At 38.9% G+C, this 19,001-nt stretch overlaps 1 protein-coding gene across 5 annotated transcripts in view; it reads left to right on the forward strand.

Moving 5' to 3' along the window:
* PPP1R21 (protein phosphatase 1 regulatory subunit 21) overlaps positions 1-19,001 on the forward strand; it is a 123,045-nt gene that overhangs the window by 38,689 nt on the left and 65,355 nt on the right. For all 5 annotated transcript variants that reach the window (XM_044925891.2, XM_006078397.4, XM_025260994.3 and 2 more), the window contains exons 13-16: positions 5,788-5,880; positions 9,885-10,012; positions 13,464-13,616; positions 16,266-16,358. In XM_044925891.2, coding sequence (XP_044781826.2) covers positions 5,788-5,880; positions 9,885-10,012; positions 13,464-13,616; positions 16,266-16,358 — 467 coding nt within the window. The remainder of the gene's footprint in view (positions 1-5,787; positions 5,881-9,884; positions 10,013-13,463; positions 13,617-16,265; positions 16,359-19,001) is intronic.

Raw genomic sequence — 19,001 nt, forward strand, 5'->3', positions numbered from 1 at the left:
ATGAAGTGATGGGATCGGATGCCATGATCTTAGTTTTCTGAATGTTGAGTTTTAAGCCAACTTCACTCTCCTCTTTCACTTTCATCAAGAGGCTCTTTAGTTCTTCTTCACTTTCTGCCATAAGGTTGGTGTCATCTGTGTATCTGAGGTTATTGATATTTCTCTCAGCCAGCTTGATTCCAGCTCATGCTTTATCCAGTCCAGTATTTCTCATGCTGTACTCTGCACAGAAGTTAAGTAAGTAGGATGACATCCTTGACGTACTCCTTTCCCGATTTGAAACTAGTCTGTTGTTTCATGTCCAGTTCTAACCACTGCTTCTTGACCTGCATACAGATTTCTCAAGAGGCATGTCAGGTGGTCTGGTATTCCCATCTCTTTAAGAATTTTCCAGTTTTTTGTGATCCACACAGTCAAAGGCTTTGGTGTAGTCAATAAAGCAGATGTTTTTCTGGAACTCTCTTGCTTTTTCAGTGATCCAACAGATGTTGGCAATTTGATCTCTGGTTCCTCTGCCTTTTCTAAATCCCTGGAAGTTCATGGTTCATGTACTGTTGAAGCCTGGCTTGGAGGATTTTGAGCATTACTTTGCTAGCGTGTGAGATGAGGGCAGTTGTGCAGTACTTTGAGCATTCTTTGGCATTGCCTTTCTTTGGGATTGGAATGAAAACTGACCTTGTCCAGTCCTGTGGCCACTATTGAGTTTTTCAAATTTGCTGACATATTGACTGCAGCACTTTTAGAGCATCATCTTTTAGGATTTGAAATAGCTCAATTAGAATTCCATCACCCCCACTAGCTTTGCCCACTTGACTTCGCATTCCAGGATGTCTGGCTCTAGATCAATGGTCACACCATCGTGATTATCTGGGTCATGAAGATCTTTTTTGTACAGTTCTTCTGTGTATTCTTGCCACCTCTTCTTAATATCTTCTGCTTCTGTTAGGTCCATACCATTTCTTTTCTTTATTATGCACATCTTTGTTTTCTTGGTATCTCTAATTATCTTGAAGAGATCTCTAGTCTTTCCCATTCTATTGTTTTTCTCTATTTCTTTGCATTGATCGGTGAGAAAGGCTTTCTTATCTCTCCTCGCTGTTCTTTGGAACTGTGCATTCAAATGGGTATATCTTTCCTTTTCTCCTTTGCCTTTGGCTTCTCTTCTTTTCACAGCTATTTGGTTGTCCTCAGACAACCACTTTGCCTTTTTCCATTTATTTTTCATGGGGATTGTCTTGAGCCTCCTGCACAATGTCACAAACCTCTGTCCATAGTTCTTCAGGCACTCTATCAGATCTAATCACTTGAATCTATTTGTCACTTCTACTGTGACAAATAGATTGTCACTTCTATTGTGTAATCGTAAAGGATTTGATTTAGGTTATACCTGTATGGTCTAGTGGTTTTCCCTACTTTCTTCAATTTAAGTCTGAGTTTGGCAATAAGAAGTTCATGATCTGAGCCACAGTCGTCTCTCGGTCTTGTTTTTGTTGACTGCATAGAGCTTCTGCATCTTTGGCTGCAAAGAATATAAGCAATCTGATTTGGTATTGACCATCTGGTGATGTCCATGTGTAGAGTCTTCTCTTGTGTTGTTGGAAGACAGTGTTTGCTATGACCAGTGCATTCTCTTGACAAAACTCTATTAGCCTTGGCCCTGCTTCATTCTGTACTCCAAGGCCAAATTTGCCTGTTACTCAAGGTGTTTCTTGACTTCCTACTTTTGCATTCCAGTCCCCTATAATGAAAAGGACATCTATTTTGGATGTTAGTTCTAGAAGGTTTTTTGGTCTTCATAGAACTGTTCAGCTTCAGCTTTTTCAGCATTACTGGTTGGGGCATAAACTTGGATTACTGTGATATTGAATGGTTTGCCTTTGAAACGAACAGAGATCATTCTGTCATTTTTTAGATTACATCCAAGAACTGCATTTCGGACTCTTTTATTTGTTGACTATGATGGCTACTCCATTTCTTCTAAGGGATTCTTGCCCACAGTAGTAGATATAATGGTCACCTGAATTAAATTCATCCATCCCAGTCCATGTTAGTTTGCTGATTCCTAAAATGTCAACGTTCACTCTTGCCATCTCCTATTTGACCACTTCCAATTTGCCTTGATTCATTGACCTAACAGATCTTCCCTGTAGCTCAAAGGGTTAAGAGTTCTCCTGCAATGCAGTTCGATTCCTGGGTCAGGAAGATCCTCTGGAGAAGGGAATGGCAATCCACACCAGTATTCTTGCCTGGAAAATCCCATGGACAGAGGAGACTGGTGGGGTACAGTCCGTGGGTTCACAAAGAGTCGGACACGACTGAGCAACTAACACTAACACTCTGGACCTAACATTCTAGATTCCTATGCCATATTGCTCTTTACAGTATCGGACCTTGCTTCCATCACCAGTCACATCCACAACTGGGTGTTGTTTTTGCTTTGGCTCTGTCCCTTCATTCTTTCTGGAGTTATTTCTCCACTGATCTCCAGTAGCATATTGGGCACCAAGCGACCTGGGGAGTTCATCTTTCAATGTCCTATCTTTTTGCCTTTTCATACTGTTTATGGGGTTCTCTAGGCAAGAATACTGAAGTGGTTTGCCATTCCTTCTCCAGTGACCCACATTTTGTCAGAACTCTCCACCATGACCCGTCCATCTCGGGTGGCCCTACACAGCATGGCTCATAGTTTCTTTGATTTAGACAAGACTGTGGTCCATGTGATCAGATTGGTTAGTTTTCTGTGATTATGGTTTTCAGTCTGTCTGCCCTCTGATAGAGAAGGATAAGAGGCTTATGGAAGCTTCCTGATGGGAGAGACTGACTGAGGGGGAAACTGGGTCTTGTTTGAAGGGCAGGGCCACAGTCAGTAAATCTTTAATCCAATCTTCTGTTGATTAGTGGGGCTGTGTTCCCTCACTGTTGTTTAACCTGAGGCCAAACTACAGTGGAGGTAATGAAGATAATGGTGACCTCCTTCAAAAGGTCCCATGCAGGCACTGCCACATTCAGTGCCCCTAACCATACAGCAGGCCGCTGCTGACCCACACCTCCTCTGGTGACTCCTGGACACCCCTGGGGAAGTCTGGGTCAGTCTCTTGAGGGGTCACTGCTCCTTTTTTCTCTGTCCTGGTGCACACAAGGTTTTGTTTGTGCCCTCCAAAAGTCTATTTCCCAGTCCTGTATAAGTTCTGGCAGCTCTATGGTGGGGTTAATGGCGACCTCCTCCAAGAGGGCTTATGTCATACCCAAGTCTGCTGCACCCAGAACCTCTGCCCCTGCAGCAGTCCAGTGCTGACCCCGTACCTCCTCAGGGGACACTCAGACACAGTTCTGTCTCAGTCTCTGTGTGGTCTCTGGGTCCTGGTATGCACAGGGCTTATTTGAGCCCTCTGAGCATCTCTGGCAGGTATTGGGTTTGATTCTAAACACAATTTTGCCCCTGCTACCACCTTGCTGGGGCTTCTCCGCCCTTTAGTTCAGTCACTCAGTCATGTCTGACTCTTTGCAACCCCATGGACCACAGCATGCCAGGCCTCCCTGTCCATCACCAACTCCCGGAGTTTACTTAAACTCATGTCCATTGAGTCGGTGATGCCATCCAACCATCTCTTCCTCTGTCGTCCCCTCTCCTCCTGCCTTCCATCTTTCCCAGCATCAGGGTCTTTTCCAATGAGTCAGTTCTTCTCATGAGGTGGCCAGAGTATTGGAGCTTCAGCTTCAGCATCAGTCCTTCCAATGAACACCCAGGACTGATCTCCTTTAGGATGGACTGGTTGAATCTCCTTGCAGTCCAAGGGGCTCTCAGGAGTCTTCTCCAACACCATAGTTCAGAAGCATCAATTCTTTGGAGCTCAGTTGGAGCTCAGCTTTCTTTATATCCAACTCTCACATCCATACATGATTACTAGAAAAACCATAGCTTTGACTAGATGGACTTCTGTTGGCAAAGTAATGTCCCTGCTTTTTAATATGCTGTCTAGTTTGGTCATAACTTTTCTTCCAAGGAGTAAGTGTCTTTTAATTTCATGGCTGTAATCACCATCTGCATTGATTTGGGAGCCCCAAAAATAAAGTCTGTCACTGTTTGCAGTTTCCCCATCCACTGGCCGTGAAGTAATGGGACCAGATGTCATGATCTTAGTTTTCTGAATGTTGAGCTTTAAGCCAACTTTTTCACTCTCGCTCATGAGATACTCCACGTCCAAGGTCAGAGAAGCCTCAGCAAGACAGTAGGTGCTGGAGCAGTGGCTGCGCAGCACTGGAGCAGCTGTGAGAAGATACCCATGTACAAGGGCAAAGGGGAAGCCCCGACAAGACGGTAGGAGGGGTGAGTTCACATTTACAGTCAACCCCCATTCCCGCCAGAGATGCTCAGAGGGCTCAAACAAGCCTTGTGTGCACCAGGACCCAGAGACCACACAGAGACTGAGACAGAACTGTGTTTGAGCGTCTCCTGAGGAGGTGCGGATCAGCAGTGGACTGCCACAGGGGCAGGGGCTCTGGGTGCAGCAGACTTGGGTATGGCATAAGCCCTCTTGGAGGAGGTCGCCATTAACCCCACCATAGAGCTGCCAGAACTTACACAGGACTGGGAAATAGACTCTTGGAGGGCACAAACAAAACCTTGTGTGCACCAGGACAGAGGAGAAGGGAGCAGTGACCCCCCCAAGAGACTGACCCAGACTTGCCCGGGAGAATCCATGAGTCTCCGGTGGAGGCGTGGGTCGGCAGTGGTTGGCGGCGCCTGCTGCAGGGTTAGGGGCACTGAGTGTAGCAGTTCTTGCAAAGGACCTTTTGAAGGAGGTCACCATTATCTTCATTACATCTAACATAGTTTGCCCCCAGGTAAATAACGGGAGGGAACACAGCCCCACCCATCAACAGAAGATTGGATTAAAGATTGACTGAGCATGGCCCTGCCCATCAGAACAAGACCCAGTTTCCCCCTCAGTCAGTCTCTCCTATCAGGAAGCTTCCATAAGCCTCTTATCCTTCTCTATCAGAGAGCAGACAGACTGAAAACCACAATCATACAAAACTAACCAATCTGATCACATGGACCACAATCTAGTCTGAATCAATGAAACTATGAAACTATGCCATGTACGGGTCATGGTGGAGAGTTCTGACAAAATGTGGGTCACTGGAGAAGGGAATGGCAAACCACTTCAGTGTTCTTGCCTAGAGAACCCCATAAACAGTATGAATAGGCAAAAAGATAGGACACTGATAGATGAACTCCCCATGTCGGTAGGTGCCCAATATGCTACTGGAGATCAGTGGAGAAATAACTCCAGAAAGAATGAAGAGACGGAGCCACAGCAGCACCCAGTTGTGGATGTGACTGGTGGTAGAAGCAAAGTCCAGTGCTGTAAAAGCAATATTGCATAGGGATCTTCTTTGTTAGGTCCATGAATCAAGGCAAATTGGAAGTGGTCAAGTAGGAGATGGCAAGAGTGAACATCGACATTTTAGGAATCAGCGAACTAAAATGGACTGGGATGGATGGATTTACCTCCGATGACCATTATATCTCTGCCCCTTGACGTGAAGTGTCTCCTCACAGTCGCTCCAGTTCTGCACCACTGTTGCTCCAGATCAGTTTAGGTGTCTGTAATCATCACCATTCTGTCTGCATGTGTCTGCAGGAATTTTGAGAGCCATTATGTTCAACATGTCACAAGTGGTACTGATTCTCTTCCCAAAGGTGGAGAGAAGATGGTGGGCTCAGTTTTTTAGGTGAAGTCCTCTGGGACAGTGCTTAGGTCTGTGATCTTGGTTTCCTAGGTACAGAGCCAGATGGACTCCTTCGGACAAACTACAGTTGTGTGTTAACAAATGTTGGTGCTGCTCTGCATGGATTCCATGATGTCATGAAAGGTGAGACTTGAAAAAGAACATAAATAAGCTTCGTCCCTTTTTTGAGATCTGCCTGAATGAGATTTAAACAAATACTGCCAAGGCTAATAGACCCTAGATAAAGGCTAAGTAGCATTTGGCTTACGTTAAAGTACACAGCTTACTGCCTTCTGCTTTTTCCATCTGCTTCTTTCCTGAAGGTAAACAAAGTACTGATGAGAAACCCTTGTGTGCAGAACTTTAGCCAAAAATACATTATACTGATTTAAGGCAGGTGTATGAATTTTATCAAGTCAGACATGCTATTCAGAGGCATTTAGCAAAATACAGCACTTGTTAGAGCCCAAGCATGAAGGGACTGAGGAAACAAAGGTGTAAAGTTCCTGGAAATAATGTACTGGTTTTCCACCCTCCTGTGCATTTTCTTGTTGAGAGTACCCATTATAAATCCTGTTTTGTTCAGGAGAAACTTACAGACTGAAGGTCTGTTTTTAAACTTTCATCAGTTTTCGCTTGCTGTGTGCTCCTAAGAATATGCGTGTCGAAAGGCATTTCTTTTGCTTCTTAGCATATGATTCTGCGTCCTCACTTTTTAATTTATATCTCTGTATGGCTTTTGGTTTCTTTCCCTTTCTCTTTTCCTTTTGGTGGCTACTGGAGTAGGAGCAGAAAGAGAGGGCAGAGCAGTTATTAAGGACTATTGGAAGTAGGGCTTCTCTTGTAGCTCAGTAGGTAAAGAATCCACTTGCAATGCAAGAGACCTGGGTTCGATTCCTGTTTTGGGGAGATCCCTGGAGAAGGAAATGGGAACCCACTCCAGTATTCTTGCCTGGAGAATCCCATGGACAGAGGAGCCTGGCAGGGTACAGTTCATGGGGTCGCAAGAGACAGACATGACTTAGTGACTAAACCACCACCTTTGGAAGTAGCCCAGGTACCTAGATTTTTCATTGTGGTGTTTAATGTATGGTTAGTGACCAATTAATGGTTTCACAGAAAATATATTTTAAAAACTTAAGATTTTGTCAGATTGCATGTATAAAATGTGTATATTGGGGGCCCTTCTATAAACTGACACATAACCTGTGTTACTGGGAATCTATCTTAGTCCCAGTAGTATTACCCAATACCGCCTTAGTCTTGAGAATCGTCCTTTTTGAGGCTTGTCTTCAATTATAAGGAACTGTAGAAGTTGCTGTACTTCTGGAGCTAGCTCTGGTTGCAGAAATCACAGCTTACATAGACAGATTTGGTGGCAGGTAATGATAATGAGTCCCAACGCTGCAGAACCTAGTCTGGTCCATAGAAAACCCAAGGGACTAGTACTTTTTTCCTGTGCAGCTTTTGATTTGGGGAGCTCAGACTTAACCATAGTCTTCTATTCCAGAACTAGGCCATTGAAACCACAAACTGCTCTGTGACTACAGATTTTTTGGTTTTGTTTCCTAAGTTTTCCTGTGCTAATATTACGATTTGTTCCTACTAGTATTTTCTCTGGAATTTTGATAAAGGAGGGGCTAGAGCCATGGAGGGGGGCTATCCATTGAGAAGGATCTTAAAGCTTTATTTACATTGAAAAATCTTGATTTTATTTATATTTCTATAAATAATAATAATGTGTTTCTAAGTTTTCTGAAGATGCTTTTGTTCATATGTGGCATTAGATGCTGAGTGGTCCAAATCAAAGGATGCTGCTGTTACTATTTGTCAAGAGCTGGTGGAGATTATGGGAGGATCAGAGGCCCCCTAAGCCCTCTTTGTGCCTCTGCTTGTTTCTGTTCTTGAAAGTGTGCATAATATAAATTTAAAATATTGGGAAACATGAAGAATGGTTGGCAAGCAGATTATGGGCTCTTGTTGATAGGTTTACAGTTCAAATCTGTCTTTTTACCTAGTTGGAAGAATGTTGTGTATCTCTCATATCTCTCAGAGTCAGCATTAACTGGCATTAACAGAATAAACTTTGTTTTTAAGAGAGCTCTTATTTCAAATCTTTTCCCTTGATCCTTTGCCTTGCATAATTGCTTGGTCCAAGTTGGGAAAAAGGAAAGGCAGGCAAGCAAGCAGGCAGGCTGGTCTTAATATAAAAAGTGAGGGAGAGAGATTTATAAAAATGTGTGTCCTACAAGGAATTGAAATGGGAGTGAATTAATCTTTTAACAAGTGAGAATTGTTTGATCTTTAGTCTCAAGTCTAAAGCAGGTAGACTGATAGGAAACATTAAACAAAAATAAATCTCTAGTCTAGGTCACATGATTTCCTTGTTCTTTTTGAAGTTAAAATTTAACGTCAAGGAACACCCTAAATAATTAAAATATTTAGATTCAATAAATAAAGAGTAAACAGTTGAATGGGGAGAATTATTATAGTCAAACTACAGTAGCTTTGATCCACTAGAAGCCATGGGAGGGTTCTTAGTATTATACATCTTTTATAAGTATTTTAATTACCTATACAGTCAGCCAAGATTGCCTGCCAGCTCAGTTGTATTATAGCATTGTATACAGACAGTAAAATATTGAGTAAAACTTTCTGTGGTGTGTATAAAGATGATGTCAGCTTTGGGAGCTAGCAAGTTTAGTATACCAAAAATGTCCAGCATTCCAACTGAATTTTTATTCACTTGGCTGTCTTATGAATTTATAGAAGATAATCATTTATTTTTTAAAATATATTAGACATAATAGTAATGTACCAATTAGTTGGTTTCTTCACTGTGACAGCTGTACCATATTAACATAGGATGTTAACCATAGTGAACACTGGCTAAGGGTATCTGGAAACTCTGTAAATTTTTTATAAATCTAAGCCTATCCTAAAAACTTTTGTATGTAAAAGTTTACATATATTTGTATATATACATACAATGTATATAAATAACAGAGTTTCTTAGCTTGAAATTTTAGTAAAAGAAATCTTCATAAAACAGTGATTTTATGCTAAAAATATTATGATCATACCACGTTGAATCTCTTTCTAGTCTTTAATAAGTAAATTTAAATTGTGCTGAAATATCATGGTCATACCACGTTAAATCTCTAATTTCTAAATAGTCTTATTTCCTCTTATTTATCTATAGTCTAAAATCAACTAAATTTCTTGATTCTGAATAAATGAAGGTCTTCGTATATATGCCTGCTGTAACAATTAATTTCCATGTCTTGTGATCTATTTTTCGCTTTGTTGGTAGTGATAATGCTGTTGTAACTGAAGTAGTCTAAAAATTCAGAGGAGGCTGTATTGTAAGCTCTTTATTATTTACAAATATAGTTGTCCTTCCTCACAAATCAATGTTGTCTTGCTAATTCTGTTTCCCCCTTATTTTCAGGATGAAATTATTTTATTTCTCAGAGACCCGGAAAACCCCAAGTTTAGCTGTTTGGCGAGTTTTACCTACTGCTGTTTCTCTCAACATGTTTCTGTCTAAGCCTCTCTTCTATGCTTTTAGAACCACAGGCCTTTGTTGTAATTTTCTTGGACTGGAGGCAGTAGAATGTGAAGCCAGACGTTGCAGTGTCTAATCCTTATTTGGCTGTGCAGACCTTTCTTATTGTTAAAGTATGTTCTGGCAAACTAGTTAAGATCCAATAAGGACTGTGGATCACCATGCCTGTGTTGGCTGTTCTTTTCCAGCCTCATGGTTTGTTTATATAAGCACAATAAAAATTCTCATTTGTGCCTACTAGACTGTCAAAACAAAGTTTTTAACTGGTAAATACTGGTTAGGGTCATTTACGTAGCACTAGAATAAGGACTGACTCTCAAATGAAGGAGACCGAGACCCACATGCTCTAGGCTATAATAGTGACCCCAGGATGGTGTTAAGAGACCCTCACTACTCTCTATTCTTCGCATGTGGACTTGAAACCTAATTGAGATTCAGCCCAATTATGATATTTGGGACCATCTTTTGTCAGACTTGTTTTGTAAATTTGTAAGCATAGAAATGAGAGGTCAACGGGTTGGTTGACTGTATCCAACTTGTATATAGATACTGATGAGTTTTCATTTGATTGGGTTCATAGATATTTCCAAACATTATAGTCAAAAGGCTACAATAGAGCTTGAACTTCCAACAACCACCCAGAAGCTCATAACAACTAATGACTGCATCCTGTCATCAGTAGTGGCGTTGACAAATGGAGCAGGAAAGGTAATTTTTCTCTGGTTTATATTGACGTTAAATTAAATTCTTAAATGTACTCTTTTTTTTTTCTTGATTGACATATTAGAAAAATTAATCTGTAAAAGGATTTTAGATTATCAGCGTTTTTCGTAAAATAAAGTTGTCTCCCTTTTCCTCCTTCCTACCTAATATGTGACACAATACGGAATGCTGTTAAATGTTTGTGATGAGTAAGTGGTTCACTCACTGTTGATGTTTTAGATACCAGGTGGTCTCACTATAAATCCTGGTGTGTATTCAAGGTCTGCTATACAGAAATTGGGGTATAGAAAAAGATTTATAAGACTTTTTATTAGTGTTTTGTTTTTTCTCCACCAAGATTTTTGTTTGTACGTTTGTGGTTTTGTACCTTAATTCATACTTTTAAGGTGACTTCAACACATGTCTTCTCATTGAATTCTTAATATTAGATGATCATTTGGATCATTAAGTACTTAATTATTGTCATACACTGACCGGAGTGCAGTTTCTTTAAAAATCGTTCTCTGTGGGCTAACTGCTTTCAGTAGATGTCATGTTCTCATTGCACGTTAATGTAAGTCAAAGTTGCTCAGTCGTGTCTGACTGTGCGACCCCATGAACTATACAGTCCATGGAATTCTCCAGGCCAGAATACTAGAGTGGGGTAGCTTTTCCATTCTCCAGGGGATCTTCCCAACCCAGGGATCGAACCCGGGTCTCCCACATTGCAGGCGGATTCTTTTTTTTTTTTGGTGTTGATTCTTTTTTTTTTAATTAATTAATTTATTTTTTTACTTTAAATATTGTATTGGTTTTGCCATACATGGACATGAATCCGCCATGGGTGTACATGTGTTCCCCATCCTGAACCCCCCTCCCACCTCCCTCCCCATCCCATCCCTCTGGGTCATCCCAGTACACCAGCCCTGCGCACCCTGTATCATGCATTGAACCTGGACTGGCGATTCGTTTCACATGTGATAATTTACATGTTTCAATGCCATTCTCCCATATCATCCCACCCTCGTCCTCTCCCACAGAGTCCCAAAGACTGTTCTATACATCTGTGTCTCTTTTGCTATCTCGCATATAGGGTTATCATTACCATCTTTCTAAATTCCATATATATGCATTAGTATTACTGTACTGGTGTTTTTCTTTCTGGCTTACTTCACTCTGTATAATAGGCTCCAGTTTCATCCACCTCCTTAGAACTGATTCAAATGTATTCTTTTTAATGGCCGAGTAATATTCCATTGTGTATATGTACCACAGCTTTCTTATCCATTCATCTGCTGATGGACATCTAGGTTGCTTCCATGTCCTGGCTATTATAAACAGTGCTGCGATGAACATTGGGGTAACAAGTGTCTCTCTCAATTCTGGTTTCCTTGGTGTGTATGCCCAGCAGTGGGATTGCTGGGTCATATGGCAGTTATATTTCCAGTTTTTTAAGGAATCTCCACACTGTTCTCCATAGTGGCTGTACTAGTTTGCATTCCTACCAACGGTGTAAGAGGGTTGCAGGCGGATTCTTTACCAGCTGAGCCATAAGGGAAGCCCAAGAATACTGGAGTGGGTAGCCTATCCCTTCTCCAGTGGATCTTCCCGACCCAGGAATCATACTGGGGTCTCCTGCATTGCAGGCAGATTCTTTACCAACTGAGTTCTCAGGGAAGACATGTTCATGTGGCTGTCATCAAAGCCTTTAGTGACTAAGATTTCTCTGAGAACTACCCATACATATAAAACTGAAAGGGCTGTATTCAGGACTATCTTAGCCCATTTATTTCAACAGATCCAACATAATATCTCAAGAAAATGCTAATCTCTATCTGTGTTATATACCATTATTTTTCTGACAGTTAGTAGGAGGGAGCATACTTTTTTCAAGTGGTTTAAGTTAATCAGAAATGATCATAGATTATATTAGATATTCAGTGTTATCTTTCCCAAAGTCAGACTGGTCTTCGTGACAGTTTGCTCTTGTTTAGGGCTGTAGTTCAAGGGTGTTATGAGATTCTGTCAACTCAGATCAGTGCCTACAGGACTCCTTAGCCAGATTATCCTCACTGCCTCCTCTGTAACGCTTTCATCTACACGCATTCTGGAAACTTTCTGATGATGATTTTAACTTTGATTCAATTAAGGAAAATTCTGAAAAAAAGAGAATATTGACATTTTACAGGAGTCTTTGTATTTGTCACTTTTTAATGAGAACTCTGGAATATTAAATTCCTGAATACTTCATAGTTTATTTTAGATTTACTTTGCCTGAAACCTTAACAGTTGTCTCAAGGAAAGGTTTTGATCTTCACTCAGAAATTTTTATTAAAATGGTTTTTAAAATAATTATCTGAATTAAGTATTAGTTGATGGCAGCTGAATACTTAGCTAATGTGATTTGATTAAACTAAATTTTATCATTTGTAATTTTTAAAAAACCCACTAGGAAGGTATAACATATGCATATTAAAGAACACATGGGGAATACAGAAATATTAGAGAGGAAAGAAAGTAAACTTTACTATATACTACCACGACCTAAATGCAGCTTCTAGGTATGTCTCATCTATGTCATGTAAATGGAATATACAACTCAAGATTTTTAGAGTTTTGATTTTTCTAAATACTACCTAACATAGAATTTCATTTGATATAGTAAAATATTGATGAAGAAGATAACCTTTTAGATCATTAGTGAGTGCTTTCTTTTTGAGCAGTGTTTGCCAAAGTAAAATACTCTTGTTTCACAAGTCACATGTTCTTATTTATTGAAACTGAATACTCTTGAATATATCCAAGACTTTAATTTTTCTGGCTAATAACTTTCTTAGACATTTTAATTTATATCACCATTTTGTATAGACTGTAGATTCAAAATCATGGCTTAGAAAAAAATACAGTCATGGATCTTTGTTGTTGTAAGCAAATGTTAAATCTGTAAATGACAAGGGTCTACTGAATTTTCAGTCAATTTCTTTCCTATTTTATTTGTAATGCACAGATTGAAATTTACAGAGTGAAATTTAAGTAGAAATTATATATTCAAGATGCTTGTGTCATTTCTTGTGTTGGAGTATGAAACAGTCAAAGTTAAGATGCAAATGGAATGTATAAACCCAAACATACATATTTGGAGCACAGGCGCAGATTTGGTGAGGTAAACAGCTCATAAACATTGTCTACAGAATAAATCAGAATCAGCCTTGGTTTTCAGAAACAGTAGAATACACACGTCACCAGTCTGGACTGAAAATTTTAACTGATGTTGTATTTATTATAAATCATTGCCTAAGTATTCTCTTCAAATAAGTAAATGTGGGCTTTTGAGCATGTGTTGAACTTTCATTTCCATTCTCAGTATCCTTAACTTTGCTCTGAAAACTGTTAGATATATATATTTTAAATATATTATTGGAAAACAAAATCGATCTTCTTGTCACACTTGGTTTAGATTGCATCTTTCTTCAGCAACAACGTGGACTACTTCATTGCTTCCCTGAGCTATGGGCCCAAGACAGGGAGTGGATTCATCAGTCCTCTTTCAGCCGAATGCATGCTGCAGTATAAGAAAAAAGCTGCTGCCTATATGAAGGCTTTGAGAAAGGTTTGTGAGCTCCTGTTAACATTTAAATCAGAGGGAAAATCTGAAATAATTCCAGAGAATGGAAATAGTTTCCCCACAGTTTATATTTATGTTTTATACAATTTTGAGGAGCAGGTGCTTGGTGGGTGTTACAAGGGTGGGAGGACTTTGGAAAGTAGGATATGACGGAGACCCAAACCTCACCTCTTGGGCTGTGTTAGATTTCCGTTTCCAGCACCTGATAGAGTTTAGGGTGAGATAGCCAGGCAGCCAATAAGCGTCAAACTTCAGGAAATCTTAAGCTTGTAGAAACAACAAAAAAATTGAAGTACATTTATAATTTTTTCTCAATATAATGCAAATACATGATCATTACAAAAAGAAATCAGAAGAAATATTTCTGTACAAGAAGAAAATTATGGTGCATCAAATTTCACCACCCAAAGGTAGCTACTGTTAACTTTGTTACAGTATATCTCTAGCTCCCTAAAATTTTAATGTATATACATTCATGCATGTGCACACACACTATAAAAGCAGTAATTCTGGATACATACACTGTTTTAGAATTGTTTTTTTCCCTTTTAATGCATTGTGGATATCTTTATATATCAAAAATATGTATCTATACTTATAAATTGCTATCATTTTAATGCATCTAGTATTTTATATATAGTATTTCACTCTGTAAATGTGTAATAATTTAATTAAGCCAAGCCATCATTGCTCATGGAGTTTTAGGTTGCTTCCTATTTTTCACTGTTACATGCAACACTACATGGCATATTCTTGCACATAGAACTTTGTGTATTTGTTTTTACCTTCTCATTTCTTTTTAACTTTTAGTTACACATAATGCATGAAATTACATGAGAACATTATAGGTAAATTACAATTCCTAATTCCAGTTCCTTTTCAGTGGTAGTTGTAGTTATCAGTTTGATGTGTAACTTTCCAGACTCTTTTGGAATATTTATACTCATCTGTATAAATTTTGAACTATACATAATATAAAGACTTTTCTAAATTTGTTTTTTTTTAAAAAAACCTGTATGCATGTTTCATTGTGTAGCTTTCTTCATTTAAAGTAAGTTTTAGAGATCTATATCAATACATATGATGGCTACTATGTTCATTTTAAACACAGCATGGAATTCTATACTGTAAACGTTCCATGGTTCATTTAGGTATTCTCCTTTTGGAGGGCATTTAGGTTGATTCCAGTTTTTCACTGTTAGAATTATACTTCAATGGATAACTTTGTAAATGCCTCCTTGGGCGTATGTGTGGAATACTGAGAGGTGGAACATTCTGATGATGTGATTTGCCTATTTTAAATTTTAATATTTACTGCCAGATTACCCTTAAGGGCGGTTGTATACTCCTAGTAACGTATAAGGTGACCTAAATGTTTTAATTATTAATTCCTAAAGATGGAATTGTTTGTTCAGAGTGTGTAAATGTTTCACATTTTGATAATGTTTTTTTCCTGACTACACTTCGAGAAGGTTACCTGTTTATAATTTACCAGCAATAGAGGTATAAATCTAACCCGTAAATTTCATTTGTCAATCTCAGAGATAAGAGGTTTCTTGTTATTGTTTTAACTTGCATTTCTCTGCTTATTATTGAAATGGAATGTCCTTTCATAAATTACTGTTTATATTATTCTATCAATTCCTGCTTAAATTGTTCACCTATTTTTAAATAAATGTTCCTAATTAGGTTTGAAAAGAGCTCTCTTTGTGTTAAGGATTCTAGTCCTTTGTTTATGTTGGAAATATTTTCCCCTCAGTTTGCTGCAGTAATTTTTCAAAGTTCAGAAGTTTCAATTTTTTTATCATCAAGCCATTCTTTTTCTTTATGGTGATGATTCTCAGGGCAATCTTGGAAAGTCAGGGTACTTTTCAACATTATAGATGTGTTCACCTGTATTTTCTTTTTTCTTTAATATTTAGATTTTTTATTTTATAATTACCAAAAGAGTTTTCTTTAGACATAAATTATATTAATCATTTTGATCACTCTTGAATATTTTATATGCACACGTGTGTATGCGCTCAGTGATTCAGTCGTGTCCAACTCTTTATGACGCGGTGCCCTGTAGCCTGCCAGGCTCCTCTGTCCATGGAATTTTCCAGGCTAGAATACTGGGGTGGGTTGTCATTTCCTACTCCAGGGCACCTGTTTTTTTCTTCCGGTATTTTTGTGGTCTGAACTTTTTAGATTGAAATCTTCAACCCATCTTGAATTTATTTATTTTGATATACAGTATGAAATCAGGGTCTAAATTTTCTGAATTATTAGCTGGTTGTCCTTGCATGATTTATCCAGTTTATCTTTTCTCAATTGATGTAAAAATGCAACATTTGTCACATAATACATTTTTGTATGTGCTTTTATCTGTTTCTAGATTTTCTATGTCATTCTTTTATCTGTCTATTTTGGTGCAAGTCCTATGATTTTAGAGAGTGTTGCTTATAACTGGTATGACATGTTCCCCTTCATTCTTTGTTTTTTTTAAGTTTCTTTTTCACATGTATTAAAGGAACTAGTCTGTGTAGACACACACCTGAATTTTATTATTAAACTTCATTTAGCACTTTTATTTGTAAGGTCAGGGAAATCATGCAGCTTTTTTCTTTAATTCTTATGATGCTTTCTCCATAGCCCCTCTTGGAATCTGTGCCTTATGAAGAAGCTCTGGCAAACCGCCGGGTCCTTCTCAGCTCTACTGAAAGTCGAGAAGGCCTTGCACAACAGGTATGGTGTTGGGAAAATCATGATGCTTGCTAAAGATAATGAATGTTAAATCCCCTGTGGAAGGTTTTTAACATACATTGAGAGATTTAAAAGGCTATGTAAGTAAACGTCTAAAATTAACACATGTACCATAAGCATAATTCATTGAAAAACACTTGTTGATACTCTAAGTCATCCTGATTCAGTTGGTGTTATAATTGCCAATAAAGAAATATCAGCATACTTTTGCCATGCTGATTAATAATTTAGGCTAGATTTAAATGTCTGAAGTAATGAGGCAAAAAGGGGAGAAGGCTAGAGAGTCAGTGAGTTATTTTTATTTCTTAAAGGAGCAGGAATGAAAAATTTCCAGTACTCTATTGGTCAGTTGAATTTGGAGGTAGGTGGAGGTAGGCAGTACTGGTTTTTTCAGAAGTTGGTACAATCTGACACCACTTTAGCATTTGCCAGCAGTTTATTTACTTTAAATTTATTTACTTTACCTGGCTTGCTTTTAGTTTTAGAAATATTTCTTTTAAAGAGGGCACAGATTTATCTGAGAGTGTTTTGCCTAAGCTGACCTTGTTTTCATTTTTGGATATGTAGCACTTATCTTTTCAACATTAATCCGAGAGGATGTTGAAACTGAAAATTTAATCCACATAATAATTCCTAAAAAACAAAATTCCTGAGACAGTGAAATGTGGAGTATCTTAATTTATTTTGGATGTCTGTCTTATTTTATGTGAGGAAGGTTAAGGCTCGAAGCAATTAAGAAGTTTTTATCCAAAGTATTAATAACTAATAAGTGGCAGAAGGGTCTGACAACAGAGCTATTGCTTTTCCCACTCTGGCATAGACCAGCTGCAGGCTAATCTGATAAGAACTCCAGTCTCACACCTGCCTGTCTAAATTGAGGACAAAAGAGTCTGAAATGCAGTACTTGGATGCAGTCTCAAAAACGACAGAATGATCTCTGTTCATTTCCAAGGCAAACCATTCAATATCACAGTAATCCAAGTCTATGCCCCAACGAGTAACGCTGAAGAAGCTGAAGTTGAATGGTTCTATGAAGACCTACAAGAACTTTTAGAACTAATACCCAAAAAAGATGTCCTTTTCATTATAGGGGACTGGAATGCAAAAGTAGGAAGTCAAGAAACACCTGGGGTAACAGGCAAATTTGGCCTTGGAATAAGGAATGAAGCAGGGCAAAGACTAATAGAGTTTTGCCAAGAAAATGCACTGGTCATAACAAACACCCTCTTCGAACAACACAAGAGAAGACTCTATACATGGACATCACCAGATGGTCAACACTGAAATCAGACTGATTATATTCTTTGCAGCCAAAGATGGAGAAGCTCTATACAGTCAGCAAAAACAAGACCAGGAGCTGACTATGGCTCAGAGCATGAACTCCTTATTGCCAAATTCAGACTTAAATTGAAGAAAGTAGGGAAAACCACTAGACCATTCAGGTATGACCTAAATCAAATCCCTTATGATTATACAATGGAAGTGAGAAATAGATTTAAGGGTCTAGATCTGATAGATAGAGTGCCTGATGAACTGTGGAATGAGGTTCATGACATTGTACAGGAGACAGGGATCAAGACCATCCCTGTGGAAAAGAAATGCAAAAAAGCAAAATGGCTGTCTGGGGAGGCCTTACAAATAGCTGTGAAAAGAAGAGAAGTGAAAAGCAAAGGAGAAAAGGAAAGATACAAGCATCTGAATGCAGAGTTCTGAATGCCGAGTTCCAAAGAATAGCAAGAAGAGATAAGAAAGCCTTCTTCAGCGATCCGTGCCCAGACAGAGAGGACAACAACAGAACGGGAAAGACTAGGGAATCTCTTCCAGAACATCAGAGATACCAAAGGAACATTTCATGCAAAGATGAGCTCGATAAAGGACAGAAATGGTATGGACCTAATAGAAGCAGAAGATATTAAGAAGAGATGGCAAGAATACACAGAAGAACTGTACAAAAAAGATCTTCATGACCCAGATAATCACGATGGTGTGATCACTGACCTAGAGCCAGACATCCTGGAATGTGAAGTCAAGTGGGCCTTAGAAAGCATCACTATGAACAAAGCTAGTGGAGGTGATGGAATTCCAGTTGAGCTATTCCAAATCCTGAAAGATGATGCTGTGAAAGTGCTGCACTCAATATGCCAGCAAATTTGGAAAACTCAGCAGTGGCCACAGGACTGGAAAACGTCAGTTTTCATTTCCAATCCCAAAGAAAGGCAATGCCAAAGAATGCTCAAACTACCGCACAATTGCACTCATCTCACATGCTAGTAAAGTAATGCTTAAAATTCTCCAAGCTAGGCTTCAGCAATATGTGAACCGTGAACTTCCTGATGTTCAAGCTGGTTTTAGGAAAGGCAGAGGAACCATAGATCAAATTGTCAACATCCACTGGATCATGGAAAAAGCAAGAGAGTTCCAGAAAAACATCTATTTCTGCTTTATTGACTATGCCAAAGCCTTTGACTGTGTGGATCACAAGAAACTGGAAAATTCTGAAAGAGATGGGAATGCCAGACCACCTGATCTGCCTCTTGAGAAATTTGTATGCAGGTCAGGAAGCAACAGTTAGAACTGGACATGGAACAACAGACTGGTTCCAAATAGGAAAAGGAGTACGTCAAG

Source organism: Bubalus bubalis, chromosome 12, assembly GCF_019923935.1.
Source record: "Bubalus bubalis isolate 160015118507 breed Murrah chromosome 12, NDDB_SH_1, whole genome shotgun sequence".
Lineage (NCBI taxonomy): Eukaryota > Metazoa > Chordata > Mammalia > Artiodactyla > Bovidae > Bubalus > Bubalus bubalis.